The sequence below is a fragment of the Mustela lutreola genome, chromosome 4 (assembly GCF_030435805.1).
Source record: "Mustela lutreola isolate mMusLut2 chromosome 4, mMusLut2.pri, whole genome shotgun sequence".
Lineage (NCBI taxonomy): Eukaryota > Metazoa > Chordata > Mammalia > Carnivora > Mustelidae > Mustela > Mustela lutreola.
Window position 1 is genome coordinate 192,213,572 of NC_081293.1, and position 21,010 is coordinate 192,234,581.

A 21,010-nucleotide genomic window follows, 5' to 3' on the forward strand; every position below is an offset into this window, starting at 1 on the left:
TCATCATGAATTTCTTACTGTGAATTAATTTAATTGCTATTCTTGCTTCTTAATAAGCAAAGAAATCACTTTCACTAAGAGAAAGAGGACTTCACTGGAGAGCAAGGAAGAAAAAGGTAAGATAATTCTGGAGTGTGAAGCAGACATGAAACGGGAAGTGGTTTATCAGATTGAAGACTGAGCGGTGAAGAACAGTTTGAAAGAAATGGACATTTCTGGAAGTGGAAATAGGTGTCAATCAACCTATTGTAAAAGAGGGTGTAAGAGAGGAGGCAAAAAGCTATCAAAGATTACCTTTCAAGTTGGCTCAGAAAACAAAACAGTTTACTATCCCATCATATTTTTTCTATTTTCTTTTTATTATGTTATGTTAGTCACTATATGGTACATCATTAGTTTTTGATACAGTGTTCCAAGATTCATTGCTTGCATGTAACACCCAGTGCTCCATGCAATAGGTGCCCTCCTTCATACTCATCACCTGGCTAAACCATCCCCCCACTCTCCCCTGCTCTTTGAAATCCTCAGTCTGTTTCTGGAGTCCATAGTCTCCCATGGTTCAATGATAAGAGTTTTACTGAGTATTAAAATTATGGCTCTCACACACTTTATTTTCCTCTATTTAATGGCAAAGTTGCCTTTCTTATTGTACATAAGCATGATAAACACTTAAAAATATTTTGGGGAGACAGAGTCAACAGTCTTCTAAAATTTGAATCTGTTAAAATATTAATAATGAGTTTCCATAATCATTCATTAAACTGAAGTGGCCGGGTGCTTAGGTGGCTCAGTGGGTTGAGCCTCTGCCTTTGGCTCAGGTCATGATCTCAGGGTCCTGGGATCGAGGGCCACATTGGGCTCTCTGCTCAGCGGGGAGCCTGCTTCTCCCTCTCTCTCTCTTCCTGTCTCTCTGCCTACTTGTGATCTCTGTCTGTCAAATAAATAATCTTTTAAAACAAATAAATAAATAAATAAATTGGACTGGCCAGAATTCTAACAAGAAACTGCCTGTCAGATTAAGAGTATAGCAGGTATAAGGCAAAATGACATATACTCCAGATAATCAAAGGTAAAGATCCAAAATTAGCCCAAGGTAGTTCTTAAGTTTAGTTAGACAAAACCAACTGGAATCTAATGATCTATGTTTCTGATATAGGTATGAAAATGGTCTTTTACTCTGTAGAAATGTAATCACAAAATAGCCATTTCCCATTTTCCTCTTTATTGTATAAAGCATACTATGGTAGATTGCTCCTTCCATTTTATTCACCAAACTTCTAAAAACAGTTTACTTTTAAACTAAAAAGATTTTTTTTTTATCATCAAATGACAGCCTACAAGTAATGATTTCTTCAGCAAGAATGTCACATGATTAAACTCTTAAAAACCCCAAGTAACAGGTTGCCTGATGTAATTTAGTGTTCTCCTTCTGGTTTTCTAGATCACGCATAAAAGAAAAGAATAAACGCAATTTAACCTTGTTGCAATTCTCCATTCAATCCCAAACATAAAGAGACATTCTCATCTAGTGCAATCTTCACTGCCCTGGGTGTTATAAGATAACCTTTCTTTTCAACACGGCATTGAATGAAAACTATAGCTTTCCAAACAAGAAAGTCACCACTTCCATTAATGGAAGTCAAAAGTCTTTTTAGAACAACATGGGGTCTTAAATGATGGCTTTTTTCCTAAAAGCAGAGCCAGAGTTCTTTTGGAAGAGAGTGCCCCAAAGTGTTAATATAGCAGGCTTCAGACTGTTATCCTAAAAAAGCTTTGCCTACAAGGTTGGCCCTTGGCTCACAACTAAAAACTTGAATGGTAAATACTTCCCTTATACTAAAAAGAAAAAAAAATTTTTTTTTCCCTTAAAAGCTAATAGTGGCGTATTGTGCCTAAACTGTTTATTTAATGTGGTTTATGCTGAGCAACTGCTTGCTTTCTTCCTGGGAGTCTGGAATTTTGATACATACAATGCACAGGGTGTGGGTGCCCTACATATGGATGCCCCCAGTAATATTTTGGGGACAGAGTTTCCCTGGTGAAAATACCTCACACTTATTGTCACAATTTGATTAAGCACATCTGTGTGACACCACTTGGAAAGAACTCTTGGAACTAATGATTGGTTTTCTCCAGACTTTGTCCCCATGTGCCTTTCCCCTTCACTGATTCTACTTTGTATCCTTTTGGTATAATAAATCACAGGCATGATTAGTATAAAAAAGACGAGAAAAAACAAGCATTGGTGAGGATGTACAGAAAAGGGAACCCTCCCAGCACTATTGGTGGGAATGCCAATTGGTACAGCCTCTGTAGAAAACAGAATAGAAGTTCCTCAAAGAATTAAAAACAACTACCACGTAATCCAGTAATTCCACTTCTAGATATTTACCCAAAGAAAACGAAAATACTAATTTGAAAACATATGTGCACCTCTATGTTAACTGCAGCATTATTCACAATAGCTGAGGTGTGGAAGCAACCTAAGTGTTCATGGATATAGGAATGAATAAAGAAGATGTGGTATACATACACAACAGAATGTTACTCGGCCATAAAAATCTTACCATTCATGACCATATGGATGGACATAAAGGGTATCGTGCTAAGTGAAATAAACAAGACAAAGGCAAATAATCGTGTGATTTTACTTAGAGAATCTATAAAGCAAATGAACAAAAAACACAGAGAAAGTCATACATACAGAGAACAAACTGGTAGTTGCCAGAGGAGCTGGGGTGGGGGGGATGAGCAAAATAGGTGAAAGGGATTAGCGGTACAAACTTATCTAGTTATAAAAGAAATAAATCATGGAAATGAAAAGTACAGCACAGAGGATATGGTTAATAAGATGAGTAACTTTGTACGCTGATAGATGGTAACTACACTTTCAGTGTGCACTGCATGGTGATGGAATTGTCAAATCACTATGTTGTACACCTGGAACCAATGTATTTCTGTCAACGATACTTTAATTAAAGAAAAAAATCACAGCCAAGAGTATGACTATATGCCAAGTCCGTCCTCCTAGTGAAGCACGGACTTGGGGATGGTCATGGAAACCCTGGAAGCAGAGAGCTTAAGAGATTCTTCCTCATTTAGGACGTGTGAATACAATTCTGTTTTATAATGTTCCTGGACACATCCAGACCCTGCGATGTGCTCCTGGTGTGGATGTTGTTCCTTCACAGCCACTCTAAATATGCTAAGGAAAAAAGGAGCCTCCGCCAGGGCTCCCTGCCAAGTCTCCCCAAAACTGGAAAGTGAGGAGAGGGGCAGGCAGGCAGCCAGCATCGAAGGTAGCGTAGGTGAGTACCGTTGCCCAATTACTTAAAACTAAGTAGAAGCAGAAAAGGGAAGTTAAATACCACACAGAGAAAAGGAGGTCACAGAACTTCCGAGTACTTGATCCTGATCCTCACTTTGCTTTGAGAAAATTCCCTCCTTTCCTCTAGAGGATTATTGCATAGTGGTGAGAAAAAAATGTGGATTCCTGGGCCAGAATGCTTGTTTAGATCCCACTTAACCACTTCCTAGCCGTGTAAGCTTGGGCAAGTTGTACAATCTCTTTGTGCTTTCCATGATCTCTATAAAGTGTGCAGAATAGTTTTGACCTAATGGAGTTTGCTGCAAAGATACTGTGGAGGCTGAGAAAATTAAGGCCATCCCACCTCAAGTTTAGCTGATGTGGGAAACAGAGGCAGAAGAAAATCATTAAAATTCCTTACCTACTGACAAGCCCTTGAAACAAAAAGAGTGGCTTTCCCCTGGGGACTCAACTGCCCTCACCTTGAGGTTTTGCTAAGGACAATCCTAGCCTGACCGACCCCCTGCTCCAACAGGTCCAAACAGGATCCTGTAAGTCTACTTTAGGAAACTTTAAATCGCCAAGATAGTGTCGAAGAATCATTCCCAAGCATATGGCCCACTGATATACATCTAAAGGGTCTCACGAGAAGATTTTTACTACTGGTAATAAATAACCTTTCTCCCAACAATAGCTAGCCCCTCAAGGTCCTGGAGACCTTGATTCCTTAGAGACTTACATCATCCATAATCCCCTTTGTCCTCACCCATTGTCGAGTCCACCCCTACTCTGCCTTTAAAAACTCTGACTATACTCTGGTTCAGGGTCCGAGTCCCTATTCCGCTGTTTCTGGTATACTTGGGCCCAAGCTCAAGATCGTCAAATAAACCCTCATGTGATTGCATCGGTGCTTGGCTCCTTGGTGGTCTCTCGGACACGAAAACTCGGGCATAACAATACATGAATTTATAATTAAAAGTACATACAGAATATTTGGCATGTTGGAAGCACTTTAATATCATTGTTGTCTAATACTGTTATTTTTAAGCTTGTAGTGATTATTTTTTCCTATCAACTTTTTTAAAGGTAGAAGGAACCTGAAACAATGAAACAGGATTAGAACCATCCACATACATTTTGACTTATCTAGAAACCAAAGTGCATCAGGTGTTGTAGGTAGTCAAACTCACTGAGAAATACAAAGGCAAACAAAATTACATTTTGGGCAGCCTTCCTTACAATGGTATTTTCCATGATGAATTTCCAAAAGGGGCATACAGAATGTCAAATTCCACAAATCCATTTGGTCACAGAAAGCTTTTTTTTGTATCAGTTATGGTGTGGCACCAGTGGTTTGCTGATTACAGTAGCAGGATTACATACCTGCTTCTGTGATGAGAAGCTACTTCCTACTGAGATGAGAAGCCACTTCCTACTACGGATACCAGGATGAATGACCATAGACCTCAGGCTGCAGAGGATCATGGATTAACAGACACCAAAGAAGAAAATCATTAAAAAATTATATCAAACTTCCTACTGAGATGAGAAGCCACTTCCTACTACGGATACCAGGATGAATGACCATAGACCTCAGGCTGCAGAGGATCATGGATTAACAGACATCAAAGAAGAAAATTATTAAAAAATTATATCAAACTCAGCAAGAAAAGTCCCAACAGATATAGGTGGGGAGCCAAGCAAGGGAACATTGATGAGCAGGGGCGTCCTATGAGCCACACAAAGGAGTGAAAGAGACAGAGTCACAGAGGCCCTAGAGAACACAGAGGAGGATTAGGAGAGTTGGGCAGTCCAGTTGAGGTCATTTGAGAGGCACTCAGGAGTTCTTAAAAAAGTAAAGCGCATAGACTTCCCCTTTTTAAATGCTTAAAATATGTTAAACAAACTCAAACAAAACAGGCTTTGAAAAATGTAGACCATTTAAAATAAAGTCAATTTGAAAGGACTATGATTGAGGCAAGCATAAGAATTAAGGTATATTGGAGAGATCCTTCCACTTAATGTCCCCTGCTTGTCTCATCATTCTCCTGGGGAGATGCTAATAAGGATGAGCTAACCGCCTGAACAATATAAAGTGAAGAACCTGTCACTCAGTTATCAATGGAAACTGCCTGTCTATAATTCCCTTAATAGAGGTTTATATCTCAACATATGTTAATTAGTCTTAATGCGCAAGCCTAAGAATTTACTACACTCGGGGGCTTTATTTTTTAAAGAACTGTACCAGTCAATGGAGTTGAGCTTTATACAGCCACATAGTTTCCTCTGTATGGTATAATAGCCAAACTGGCTAACATTTTACAATTTCTAACAGCCCAGTTTGCCATTTTCTCTAAATTAATTGGACCACATCTAAAAGTTGTTGGCATGTGGCCAAGCAGAAGTAGAAAAGAGATACAGCTAGGAGGAGGAAATAATAAGATTCATGACCTTCCATAGATTAATAGAGATGTTTTTAACTGGAGATTAAAAATATCTCTGGAGATTTTATAAAATTTAAATAGAATTGAACCTGAGGCATTATCAAACTCAAAAGGATATTTTCAGTAATTTTTATTCTGATTTATTAAATCTAGGTCCATAAATTGTACAATTACGGAAATAAATGGATTGAAATCTTTTTAAAAGCAGCATTACTGAGAAAAGTATTTTTTTTTAAAAAAAAAAAAAAGCTCTTAAAGCTCTTATGTAAACAATTTTAGACAGTAAAACCAAATACTCCACCTAAGAACTTTTAGAGTACTTCTACATGTCTGGCATTACATGATCATTATTACAAGTGTATGAGAAAGCCAGGGCTGATTTAATTTCACATGCCTTAGTAAGACTTCCATACGTGCAAGCTAGCAACTCAAAAAATAATTCATACAGTTAGCCCAGGAAATCATGACTTTACTATTTATAAAAATCCACAAACTACAATGCCAAGACTCAGTGGTATCTGACGTCTCTGCCTGAGTACGATACCTAGCTCTACCTGCCACCCCCACTGTTTGAAAATCAGTGTCCTCATCTTTAAATTTGGATTAATACACAAGCATTTCTTGCTTAACACTTATAGTCCATTTATGAAAAATCAGACGTTCTATTCAAATGTCAACCAGAAGCCAATTTCCCATTTTTCTGACAGGTGAAAGTAAAATCTGAACCCAAAACCTCAGTCTCCAAAGATGTAACAGAAACATTTATAGAAGTAACAGTCATTAAGATGAGATGTAAAATGATGAGCAACTTTTTATTGCATAAAATATTCCTAATATCTTATAGTTCTGAAAAAGAGCACAGGTTAAAAACATTTAGACATACTACCCTCGTCTTTCAAGAGTAGTCTTCAAAAATTTGGGTACAGTCAAACCAGTGTTAGAGGATGAGAAAACCTCATTAAAAACATTGATTTAGTATAAGATATTCTTCAATAATTCATCTATTTGCTTAAAAAAATTTATCTTTCTAATTCTGAAAAAGATATAATGAAAGACAAGGAGAATAATATGCCTGGATCTCTATTTCTACTCCTGAACTTACAGTGCTAGAATTATCTGGTAGCCTAGAATGCTCTTGTTATGGCTTTAATCAAAATTGGTGGTTTGGCATCAGCCTAGCCTTTCTGCTAGTCTTATTCATCATTTATACCAGGGGTCACGTATGTTTTCAGTCAAGTCTTGCTTTTTTAACTTCAGTTCTACCAGGATCTTTGGCCCACACCATGTTGTAGTATTTTTTGACCACTGTTGTGACACCATATTGTGTTATTCCACGACTTGGAAGGTTTATCAAAGAAGATAAAAATCAGAACTTAGATCTAAAGTCCTTTTCCTGACTTAAAACAAGAGTCATTTTCACCTGACAGTCTAGCACAAGGCCTTCTGTTTATAGTAACACTTTCTGGAATGCTAAATACTCATCTGTAGCACAAAGGAAGACATCCATAGGCTACCTACACCCTTGCTAATTTTCTATTACCAAATCACCTTGGTTCTTCAATGTTCTGTCTTGGTTCAATCCTATGTCCTATAAACAGCGTTTGTTTAATTTAATAACTTATTAGTTTGGGCATTCTTAGTCTGGCCCAACTACTGCCACCCCAGCACTGAGGGTGGAAGGGAATGGCATGATGGAAATGTGAAGGCACACTGTCTGGTTAACACACTGACTATTAACCTATTGGTGTGACATTGGCATTGATTCCCAGAGATGCTAAATACCTGTGCAAGCGACTTGCCCAACAGGTCGGATAGAACGTCTTGACACACAGCAGTGGCAGCTGAGTCTCAGTTCTTTTTAACAGAAAGATTAAATCTTTCTATTCTTTCAAAATTCTTCTTAATAGAAGTCATGGATATTGACCCAAGAGCTGTCTCTGACCAGATCTGCCATTTTCTTTTGAGTCATTTAAACTTTATGGACCTTAGCTTTCTCATCAGAAAACTGGGCTATATAACATTGTTTAATTTTGTATTGTATTTAAATTATTGTATTTACACGATTATATTTATATTTATCAAATATATTTCATTACATTTATCAAATATTTTCATCTATCCTACACACCTACATTTTTGGAAAAACCTTGTTATTTTATGGCTCTTTAAGGCACTTAAAATACAGCTACGAGTTCCTTAGTCTCCTAAATATAAAGGAAACATGTTTGAAAACCCCTCCTCCTACATCTAGTCAAGAATCCATAGACCACATGTCAATCAAAGCATATCAGGAGCTCCACGATATAACAGTTTCTTCAAAAGTTCTCAGGTAGGGCCCCTGGGTGGCTCAGTAGGTTAAAGCCTCTGCCTTCAGCTCAGGTCAAGATCCAGGGTCCTGGGATCGAGCCCTGCATCAGGCTCTCTGCTTAGCAGGGAGCCTGCTTCCTCCTCTCTTTCTCTCTTTCTGCCCGCCTCTCTGCCTACTTGTGATCTCTGTCAAATAAATAAATAAAATTTTTTTAAAAAGTTCTCAGAAAACTAAAATAAATGTGGGTAATTTAGACTGGGTAATTAAGAAGGCTGAAATAGCTGATCCTTGACTTGAATCAAGGAATAGTGACTCAGAAAGTAATACATAAACAAATAAAAATATCAGGGGAAAATCTATAAGAAACATTCTTCATTCAGAGCTAGTATCATGAGCCACACAGGGAAGAACTGAGACACAGGGGCAAAAGAAGAAACGCAGATATCTTTCAGCTCAATCTGAAAAGGAAAGCTTTATGGAATAAATTAAGAAAGGCATAGCATATGCATTTTTATGGACCTAAGGAATTAAGTGGTGGACTTAACTCTCCCCTACATGTCTAAAACCCAAAGGAATAAATAATTAAGACCTAGGAACAAAAAGATTAGTGGTTGGGTTGCTTAAAGCAGGTTATGCATATGGGGCGCCTGGGTGGCTCAGTGGGTTGGGCCTCTGCCTTCGGCTCAGGCCATGATCTCAGGGTCCTGGGATCAAGCCCCACATGGGGCTCTCTGCTCAGCGCGGAGCCTGCTTCCCCTTCTCTCTCTGCCTACTTGTGATCTCTGTCAAATAAATAAACAAAATCTTTAAAACCAAAAAAAAAGCAGGTTATGCATATAAAGAATCAAAGAAGAACACCAATAGCTAATGTTTTCTTCTTCCTCCTTACATATCACTAATTAAAGACTAGGAATCTATTATGACATCCTTAAAACATCTTTCTCACTGCCTAACACTCAGAACAAAGTCAGTCAGATGGTGTGGTAGCCAGCCTCCAAGATGCTACCAAGGATTCCTGCCATCTGGTATTGACAACCTTGTGCAGTCTGATCCCACACTGTACCAGGGTTGGTCTGTGTGACTAGCAGCATCTGCCAGAAGACATACTAAGACGGCGTATCACTGCTGAAATTAGGTCACGAGAAAGACAGCTACTTCTGTCTTGGGCTGGTTGTCTTGCATGCATGTCCTTCCGACTCCCTTCTCCGCTCCCTCTCTGGACAGCAAGCGGCCATGTTGAGAGCAGCCCAATGGCATAGAACTGATGCTTCCAGTCACTAACCACTGAGAAATAACAGCCAGAGAGACCAACTGGCAATGACATGATCCATCTTAGAAGAGAATTCTGTAGCTGCAGTGCAGCCCTGAGATGACCGAAAAACACAGCTACACTATATAACCTCAGGAGAAACCTCGAGCCAGAAGCACCTAGTTAATTGACTTCATATTCCTTACCTGGAGAAAGCGTGTGAGATAAAAATTGTTTGCCATTTCAAACTGCTAAAATTTAGTATAATTTATTCCACAACAATAGATAACTAATGCAGATGGCAAGATCTGGGATATAAAATATTCTGTTTAAAAGCCAGCGAATCAAATACTCTAATACTCTATATATAAGTGTTCTCAGAAATTAGGCAGGCAAACCAATTTAAAGTTGTGTATAGTCAGGAGTGCTGGGTGGCTCAGTGGGTTAAGCATCTGACTTAGCTGAGGTCATGATCTCGGGGTCCTGGGATTGAGCCCATGAGGAATCTCCTTGTTCCTTTCTCTCTCCCTCTGCCCCTCCCCATGCTCAAGCTCATGCACTCTCTCTCTCTCTCAATAAGTAAAATCTTAAAAATAAAAAAATTTAATTTAATTTAAAAAGAAATAGAGTTTTATATGATCATGCAAGTTTGGGTTTTTCCTTTAAGTCAAAGACTACTGGGGAAAAAACTATGTGAATAAATCTTGGCTGCAAAATCCACTTTATAATTTTAAGAAACTTAGCATTTTAAATTCCTTCTTTATTTTACTTTCTTCACTACAGTCCCAGCTTCAGCTTCACTGAAAACCCAGAGCAGGTAGAAGGGAAAAAAAAAAGTATTTGAAAGCAGAGATAACCTTCTTTCATTTGTAAAAGAGCAGCCTGAAGACTGCCTAAATTGGAGATAATGGTTTATATGAATCGTGTGAGATGCAGCATTAACTTGTTGTCATTAGCATCATTATTAAAACTGTAGCTAAACACTCACCATGTGTTATACGGGGCACATTAGCTATATAAAATACATCACTGGTGCCCTCTGGGAACAGATCAGAAAAGTTCAAAGCTGTGAGTTCCCACTGATACTTGAAAAAAACTGGATTGCACTCTATCAATTTATAACTACGCAATGTAGGATTTATTAGATGAGCTAATCTTACTTTGAAAACTATACCTTAATACATAAAAATTAGCTTTGAGGTTAAAGAAATTGAAGCAGAAGTTATAAGAGAAATTCATGAAATTGTAGTTAACTCCAAATTTTCCTTTATCCTTGACCTCATTTCATTGATTTCAGAAATTGAGGAGCTGGCTTCCCCTCATTTTCTGTTATTTCCCACCATGCATAGGAACGATCAGACGGACACGGCAGCTCTAGCAAGCCGGCAGCATGTAAGAGAAGGGGAGAAAAGACATCCGGCCAGATCTTCAACTTGTTTCTAAGTCTGCTTGCTCCTGCCTCTCCTGCTGTTTCTTCTGCTTCTGAAAATAGGATTAATATCTTTGAATTTATAAAACTCTGCATTGTAAGCAAGGCTGAGGGCTTTCCAACCCAAAGACATTGACGTACGGAGTTAATGAGAAGTGAGGCTGTGGGGAATGAACGGAAAGATGCCAATGTTAAAGTAATTGAGCATGAATATCAAACACTGACTTGGGAACAGTCTTCATTTGCTGATGGCGAATCTGATCAGCTGGTGGGCAGAGGGAACATGCCCAGATCTGCATTTACTGCCAGCCCCAGAATTGCCAAATCATAACAGCCTCTGCATTAGACACTTGGTGTCTCTGTGTCACCATTTAGAATCACGTTTTCCTTTTTCTCCTTCCTTTCCTTCCTATGAAAGTTTCACTCCCTTTCTTCTTTCTGATTTATCTCACTCATCCCCATGCCTTATAAAGAATTAAAATTTTTATCTCAGTAACTGCAGTTTCTTTTACAAGTGTGCGATTTGCTAATACCAGTTCAGAAGAATACAGATGATGGTGTTGTGGCTGAATTGCTGAGCTATAATTTTTATCTAAAAAACTCTGCATTGTCCTCTAAAACCAGTAAAAGCTTAAATTATTAATTACTGTAATACACTCCTATGTGTCTTCTATCATTCTTAATTGGATCATATGTGCATTCTTTGTAGCAGTAAGGATCTCTGGGAGGTTTGCACAATAGTGATAAAATGAACACTCTAATAAGTGGTATGTCATTATTAATTTCAAGTTGTAATGAATAGTTTTATTCAGAACAGGGTAATGACAGTTTTAAGAAAACTAAAATTAAAGAAAAAAACTGGTTCTCAAATTTTGGGGACACATGATTATGCATTTTGATAAACATTCATTTACAAGTCTATTTATTAGTTTACAATGCAAACAATAGACAATACTTAAAAATAAGTCAACTGGGAACTGGTTAAATTAAATACAGTGTATACATTAAATGAAATTAAAAATGACTTTTGAAAAATATATATTAACTAATGAGGTAGGCAGTAATAGTATATTATTAAATAGGCCTATATAAACTCATTTAAAATACATACGCATGAAGGACTAAGTATTAATGAATATCTGATGGTGAAAGAATTACTAAGCCTGTGTTTCTACTTGTCATTTTCTAAATCCTATTTCAATGTGTATTATAATTGATATAAAATTTTTTTAATAACCAAAAAGTTTCTAAATCCATACACATACCCCAAGAAAGCCAGAAAGAACATAAGAAAGGCAATCATATATGAGATCTTAAATATAAAGTGTTTATAGTTTACCTTGACAGCATAATATTCTTTAACTTCAGGCCTAATAGAATCAAAGTCTCCACTGATGAATTCAGGCAAAAATCTGAAACAAAGAATTCCAAGTAAGTCAACTAATTAAGACTACTTGTTTGTTAACCTTTAAAACTGTGCCAAGAGGATGTCTTACACTCTTGGTTTCCATACAGAATGGTTAAGAGTAACTCTACATACCCAACTAATACATGAAATTAGTCACACTGTCAGTCAATGTTCATCCTGCTTCAACAACAACAAAAAAGATTATTGGTTTAAAAAATTCCCAGTTCAGAGGCAGCTGGCTGGCTCAGTCAGTTAAGTGTCTGCCTTCAGCTCAGGTCATGATCTTGGGCTCCTGGGATCGAGCCCCACATCAGGCTCCCTGCTCAGCAAGGAGTCTGCTTCTCCCTCTCTCTTCCCCCCACCCCCTTGCTCATTCTCTCTCTCTCTCTCTCTCTCTCTCTCTCTCTGTCTCATTCTCTCTCAAATAAATAAAATCTTTAAAAAAAAAATACAATAAACTCCCAGCTCAAAAACCCTAAAACCTTTCCATATTACTTTCTACATATATACAAACCTTTACATTATTGTGCCTCACACAAGCTCAGAACTTGAACAAATTTGAACAGAACACGTGAGGAGGAGGATTACTCATTCTCTGCAGAGCAGGAGTCAGTTCAAAGACATTTTCTAGATGCACTGTTGGCATACTTCTAGAAACAGGAGGCTTCTAGACAGGTTTGAAATACTACACAAATCACTAGGGAGAGGGAGAGAACTCCCCCAAACGAATGCTTCTAATTATATCATAATTGTCTCATTTCTCTTCCCTACATTTATATTTTTTTAGAACTCTTCCAGAAAGCCTATCTTACTCTATGTATATAAGCCATCCTTTACTATTATTTACATAATACATTTGCATGACCTGGTAGGATTTCTTCCAACTTAAAACTAAGTGTGGAAAATGAAAATTTCCTGGATTTCTCAGTGCTCCTACAAAAAGCCTTAGTCTCCAGAGCCTCTGAAAAATATATTATGTAAAGAAGGGAATGTGTGCCTTCATCCTCCAGAAATATTCTACTTTTCCCATCCCATGAGAATTGGCTCTGCAGGTGTTTATTTACCTGTTAACTATTCTGATTCAAAAGAATAATAAAACTTCAAATATGTCTTCTCAAGAGGGCCATGTTGCTATGTAATAGACTAGATCCCTAGCTAAAAGAAGACTAGAGCTTTAGTTCACTGAGTATTTCATGTCAAGAGTTGAAGCCCCAGAACTTGGGTGCCTCTCTAAGTCAGAAAAGTCAAGACAGAGAAGCTCTTGGCTCCTGGAGAGATTCTACTGATATACCAATGGGTTGGGGTTAGGATTCAGGGTCACAGAATTTCCAGAGACTCTTGCAAGAGGGTAGAAGCTGCCACAACCCACTTAATACATTTAGAGGGAAAAATCACATTTCCTCTTCTTTCCCATATGAACGGTGCAGCTACAAGCACAGGACAATGGGCCTGGCTGTCACTGCAGGGCCAAAGGGTAAGAACAAGAGCAATGGGGACCGAGGTATTACGAAACTAGACTCAGAACTCCTTATATATTCACTCAGGATACAATTAATAAAGACGAACATGAAAAACCCAAAACTAACTCTGTTCTTTCAGGCACTTTTTTTTTTTCCCCAAATTTTGACCTTAACTGGAGGTATTACTTCTTCGGTCTAACCTAATCTAACTAATCTATGTCAGACCAACTCTTCTTTGAGCTCTCTATCCCTAGGACAAATGGTAAGAAGTTCTACTATAATGATCTGTACCGCTTGACGTGCTCAGATTTCATGGTTGGTTTAACCAATGATAGTAACCTATTGAAATGTCTGGTAATTAATAAAACTGTGACATTCATTGAATATCAACCATGTACAAAAGACTGTACAAAAGACCATAGTTTATCTCAGAATAAAGCAGAATTGGGAAGTACCTACGTTTTTAAATCACTTGCCTGGATTCAATATCTTCCTGTAAACTTTTCTCCTCAAAACATCCCTGGCCACATATCAATTACTTCTAATTTCATTTTATACCTATCAAGGTAAATACTTTTTACTCTATCCACATGAGGACTAAAAATAGACTATTAGCTCTTTCCTGTTTTACCTGTTGCAAAAATTCATGAATTTTTTTAAGTTTCGTTAAAATGCCTCCATCAAAACAAGATGGGATCAGGAGGGAGACAAACCATAAGAGACTCTTAATCTCACAAAACAAACTGAGGATTGCTGGAATTGGGGGGTAGGGAGAGGGTGGCTGGGTTATGGACATTGGGGAAGGTGTGTGCTATGGTGAGTGCTGTGAAATGTGTAAGCCTGATGATTCACAGACCTGTACCCCTGGGGCAAATAATATGTTACATATTAATTTAAAAAAATAAAAAGAGGGGCTCCTGGGTGGCTCAGTGGGTTAAGGCCTCTGCCTTTGGCTCGGGTCATGATCCCGGAGTCCTGGGATCAAGCCCCGCATCGGGCTCTCTGCTCCTCGGGGAGCCTGCTTCCTCCTTTCTCTGCCTGCTTGTGATCTCTGTCAAATAAATACAATCTTTAAGAAAAAAAAAATTAAAAAATAAAAAAATAAAAAGAATAAAATATATATCAAAAGCAAAAAACACAAAAACAAAAAAAAACCTCCATCAAACAACGTTCAAACACCCATAGAACAAAACTCATACAGATCTCAGAATATTATTGCTTGCTAGGGTCTGAATGTTTGTGTACCCCTAAAATGTGTATGTTGAAATCTTAACCCCTAATATGATGTTGTTAGGTGGTGAGGTCTTTAGGAGTTGACGAAGTCAGAAGGGTGGCGCTCTTGTGACTGGGATTAGTGCCCATGAAAAAGAACCCCGCACCACCACCACCCCGCTCTCTTATCCCTTCCACCACATCAAGACACAGTGAGAAGACAGGCATCTATGAACCAGAGGGAGTGGATCTTATCACACACTCAATCTTGATCGTGGACTTCCCAGCCTCCTCAACTATGAGTAATAAGTACTTGTTGTTGACAACCATCCAGGCCACGGGATTCTCTGGAGCAGCCGGCGAGGATGAGGCATTCATTGCTGGACAGGGTAAAAGGAATTCCTCCAATATCCTCATTATCCTTTGTAAGAAACGGAGATCCAAGAACTCAAGTGATTTTTGTATGGACAGCTAGTATCCAATCTACTTCACCATGTAAAGCAGCCATTCAAACTTAGGACTCTGGTTCTGTGCAGTATGAATCACCCAACTTCCTCATAAAACTGACTAAATATTGCTCCACAAATTTTAGTCCCTCAGATATCTAGAATCAATTTGCCAGTTTCCAAATATCATATTGATTTTGACAATAAATAAAAATGAAAAATAAAAACTGATACACACAGGCAACTAGTGTCTGCCCCCTTAGGATATATAATTTTAAACAGAATTAGATCTCTTTTTATCACATACTGTGAATCATGAAGGAAAGTAATCATATAAATTTACTTATATTTTCATATAAAATATTAATAGGAAAACAAACATATTGATAAAAGATAACTTCTGGGGCGCCTGTGGGTAAAGCCGCTGCCTTCAGCTCAGGTCATGATCCCAGGGTCTTGGGATCGAGCCCCACATCAGGCTGTCCGCTCTGCAGGAAGCCTGCTTCCTCTTCTCTCTCTCTCTGCCTGCCTCGCTGCCTACTTGTGATCTCTGTCAAATAAATAAATAAAAATCTTAAAAAATAAAAAAAGATAAAAGATAACTTCTAGTAACTTTTTAAATATAGTCTTCTCCTATATAACATACATGCCTTAAAAATAAACAAGGAAAGAAAATGAACAGGGATACTTACTGCTAAGTAGGTTCATCCCAAATCTACACCTGATACACAGGCCAAGATGACTACAATAATTATAACTTTTTGTCATACAATAAAGTAGTTTTGGAAACTTCCTGAAATGTGTTTTTGGACGGAGCAATTAAAAGCCCAGCTCACATTTTGGAGGCATCGGTTGCCATGGTACTCCGGCATTCTGAAGAGGCACTTACTGGGGATGACACTTCATAGATATAGAGGTACAATGTTACATTATAAAGAGTTTACACAGGAAGATTGTTTCACAACTCTTTGGAGACTGACCGCTTATATCAAGTGACGAAATGTATAAGGAATTCTGTCTCCACTGACCATACTTCTGTACACTGCTGGCATCGATCAGACCAGTACACCTCGTCTTGCTATCCTCAATCTAACGGCACTGATTGGCTGGTACTAAAAGGTGCTCCAAACACTCAATAAATGGTGTGGATTCCCTTGATTTTTACATTTAACTCTTACCATTCTTGCCACTCACTAATGACAAAATAAAAGTTCAACAAGAGCCAAGATAATCAGTGAGCTAAAGATCCATCGCATATAATAATCAAGAGGGAGGCTGATATATTTAGAAAATATGCCTAAACAGGATGTGTGAGCACCGAGCACACAAATGCTGGTACTACTACAATAAAGTAACAAGGTAGAGGAGAAGGCAGTGGGTGGGGATGGGGAGGAAATGAGAACAAGAGGGGGCAGAATGGGGAACGGTGGTGGGAAAAGGGGGGGCAGGGAAGAATACGGAGGGGGGGGGGAGGGAATAGAGAGTGGCCAAGATGGGAAAATGGTAAAAGGGAAGAGAAAGGCCAGGAGAAGGAAGGCAGAGCAAGACAAGAGTGGGAACAAAGCACTTATCACAAACTTCCTATTACGCCTCACCACTACTTCCTAGCTTGCCCCAAATATTGAACTTTTCTGAGCCTCACTTCTTCACATGTAAAATGAAGATAATTTAGAGTGGTTTTTAAGATTAAGAATTAATCCATGTAAAGCACTTAGAAAATGCCTGGCACACAGTAAGCACGATTTTAAGCTCTTTTCGGCTAAAATAAAAGTCATTACTAGAGAAGCTAAGTAACATGCCTGAGGTTACAAGGCTAATAAGAGCTAGAGCCAAAATTCAAACCCAGGGAGCCTAATCTTTGTTCTTAGACAGCTAAGTCTACAGTCTTCCACGTATGCACATTTATGAAATGGAACCAGACTTTGTCATGGAGAAAGTTCTCTATACAACCACACGACTCCCTTGCAGATTTTAGTAATCAGTGTTAATTTGGTCAACTGTTTATTTTAGAAACGTATTGGCGAAGCAGAAGAGGACAATTTGCGCTGCTTGCTATAGAGTAAAGATGGGATTTGATTAAAGGAATAGGTTAGGAGGAGAATGTCTGAGAACACTGCTGAAAAAGGGTAGGGCCACACATACAAGGCAAAAAATGGTACTCTGTCTAAAGAAAGGAGGGATTAATCAAAAATTTGAACTAACATTCTCTGCAAAACTGTACAACTTAAATTAGGGGAGGTGGGCAAAAAAGAGGGTAATAATCCAAAATATGATAATGAAAAATGACTGTGTATATAGAAATAATTAGTTGAATTGTCTTCATAAATACATCTCTAAATGTAATAAAGGTGTCAAAAGTTATTTAAATATTTGTATAATTTTGGATAAAAGGGACGTTCTGAGAAAAAACACACAATGACTAATCCTATTGCGCTATATAAAAATGTAACAATGTGCTTATAAGAAAAGTATAAAGTAAAAATATATTTTTATATATGCAAAATATATAATGCATAAAGACTGCTATCCCTAATATACAAACAGTACTCCAAAGTGGTAAAGGAAACAAATCCAACAGAAAAAATTGTCAAAGGCTATTCACACCACACAAGGAAAAGTCACCCAAGAAATATAAAAGGCACCGAGTACAAGAAAATATGGTAGGTAAGTAATTACTTGTCAAGGAAATAAATATTAAAGCAATAGTAGGATACTGACTGACACAAGAACATGTCAAAAATTAGGGGCAAGTATTGCTAGCCTGAAGAAAAACAAGCACACTCATGGACCACTGGGATCATGAACGGAATACAGCTTACAGCAATCCCACTTGAGAATCGATGCTACAAAGGACAGTACACAGAATATCTTTACAATAACAACAAGAAGAAAAAGCTATATATTTAATAATACAGGGAAGGTTAAATATAATGTCCACTAACAGGGAAATAGGCAGCTTTAAGATGAGTTGACTTCATCATAGACTTGACAACTGCCCCACAGTCAGTGTCTATTCCATGTTAAGTGAAAAAAAAAAAAAAAAGCAAATTCTAGAAAAATGCATATGCTCTTATCTTGTTTGAGATTTTTAAAAAAATGTTTTACATACAAGCTGCACCTAATTACCGTATACAACCTAATAAATTTAGAGCTAAGGACAGACACACCCATAAAACTACGACCACAGTGTACATCATAAACACACCCATCACCTCCAAAATGTACTAATTAATTTTTATCAGAACAGTTAATATAAGATCATCAGCATTTCACAGCTTTCAGTGTACTAATCTTTCACTTCCTAGGTTAAGTTTATTCCTGAGTATTTTATTCTTTTTTGATGATTTTGTAAGTAGAATCATTTTCCTAGTTTCCTTTTCAGAGACTTTGTTGTTTTTGTGTAGAAATGCAGCTGATTTTTGTGTATTGATTTTGTATACTGTAATTTTGCTGAATTCATTTGTTCCAACAGATTTTTTTTGTTTTTATTATGTGTGTAATCATTAGGGTTTTAGAGATATAAGATCATGCCATCTGCAAACAGAGCTAATTTTACTACTTCCTTTATGACTTCGAAGCCTTTAATTTCTTTTTCTTGCATAATTGCTCTGGCTAGGGTATCTAGTAGTACGTTGAATACTAGTGATGAGAGTGAGAATCCTTGTCTTTTTCCAGATATTAGAGGAAAACTTTTCAGTTTTTCACTACTGAGAATGATGTCAGCTGTTGACTTTCCATATATGGACTTTATCATGTTGAGGTAATTTAAGTTTTTAATCACAAAAGGGTGTTAAATTTTGTCAAATGCTTTCTATGCATCTATTGAGATGATAATGTGATTTTTATCCTTCATTCTGTTACTATGATGTATCATGAGATATGTTGACTCATCCTCACATAGCAAGGATAAATGCCATTTGGTCATGGTGTCGGATTCTTTTAACGTGCTCTTGAATTAGCTTTGCTATTTTGTTGAGGATTTTTGCATACGTTTTCATTAGGGATACTGTTTCATAGTTTTCAGATCTCTGGCTTTATATCAGAGTAATGCTGGCTTGATTTTAAAAAACAATGGGAGTATTCATTCTATTTTCTGGGAGATATTGAGATGGATTGGATTAATTTTTCCTTAAAAACTTAAAAAAATTCATCTGTGATGCCATCTGTTCTGGCCTTTTCCTGTTAGATTGTTTTTTTATTATTGATTCAATCTTATTTGTTATTGATCTGTTCAGTCTTTCTTCCTTTTTTTTTTTTATAACGATTTTGTTTATTTGACAAAGAAAGAGACTACAAGCAGGGGGAGTGGTGGGGAGAGGGAGAAGGTGGCTCCTGCTGAACAAAAAGCCAGATATGTGGTTTAATCCCAGGACTCTGGGATCATGACCTGAGCCGAAGACATGCTTAACCCACTGAGCCACCCAGGCATCCCAAGGCTTTCTTGTTTCTCCTTGACTCAATCTTGGTATGCTTTATTGTATGTTTCTAGGAATTTATTTATTCCCTTTGGGTTTTCCAATTTGTTGGCACACAATTGTTCATAATAGTCCCTCATGATCTTTTCTATTTCTGTGGCACTGGTTATAATGTCTCCTTCGTTTATGATTTTATTTGACTCTTCTTTCTTTTATTCCTGGTTAGTCTGGGTAAGGATTTTCAATTTAGTTTGTCTTTTCAAAAAAAACCAACTCTTATTTTCATTGATTTTTCTATCTTTTACTCTGTTTTTTCTCTCTCTGCACTAATCTTTATTTCCTTCCTTCTATTAACTTTGGGTTAAGTTTGTTCTTTTTCTAGTTCTCTGAAGTGTAATGTTAGGTTGTTTGAGGTTTTTATTTTTTTTAAGATTTTATTTATTTATTTGACAGAGAGATCAAAGGAGGCAGAGAGGCAGGGGGAGGGAGGGGGGGTGCAGGGAGCAAGCTCCCTGCCGAGCAGAGAGCCTAATGTGGGGCTTGATCCCAGGATCCTGAGATCATGACCTGAGCTGAAGGCAGAGGCTTAACCCACTGAGCCACCCAGGTGCCCTGAGATCTTTTTTTTAAATATAGATATTTACTACTATTAACTTCTCTTTTAATTTAGCTTTAGATGCATCCCATAAGTTTTGGTATTAACAGTGTTTTAAAACAATAAAATAAAAACAAGCAAAAATGCCTATAAACATATTCAAACATTTTTGTATAATCACAAAGGAAATAATGGTAGTGAATGGATGAAGCTGTTGATGCTGATTATCTCGGAGGATGGGATTTTTTTTTTTTAAGATTTTAATAAATAAAAGACAAACTAAAAGAGATAACTAAAACACCCAGAGGAAAAAAACTAACCAAAAAAATAATAAAGGAAATACAAACAAAATCTCCACATCACACGGCTAAAATAAAAATTAAGGACACAGTGAGAAAAGAGAAATGACAAGAGGAAAAACATAAAACTTTGCAAAAAAAAAAAAATGGACTTAGGGGTGCCTGGGTGGCTCAGTGGGTTGGTCCTCTGCCTTCGGCTTGGGTCGTGATCTCAGGATCCTGGGATCAAGCCCCATATCGAGCTCTCTACTCAACAGGGAGCCTGCTTCCTCCTCTCTGTCTGCCTCTCTGTCGACTTGTGATCTCTGTCTGTCAGATAAATAAGTAAAATCTTTCTATAAAAAAATTGAATTAGAGAAAAAAGAAAAAAAAAGGAATAAAAAGATAAAGATCTGAGGTCTCTTAATCTAGATGAAGACTTCTAGGAAATATTTTTTG

The 21,010-nt window shown here is 37.5% G+C and overlaps 1 protein-coding gene across 2 annotated transcripts in view; it reads right to left on the reverse strand.

Moving 5' to 3' along the window:
* Positions 1–21,010, reverse strand: part of TPK1 (thiamin pyrophosphokinase 1) — a 351,662-nt gene that overhangs the window by 167,204 nt on the left and 163,448 nt on the right. For both annotated transcript variants that reach the window (XM_059172147.1, XM_059172146.1), the window contains exon 5: positions 12,077–12,149. In XM_059172147.1, coding sequence (XP_059028130.1) covers positions 12,077–12,149 — 73 coding nt within the window. The remainder of the gene's footprint in view (positions 1–12,076; positions 12,150–21,010) is intronic.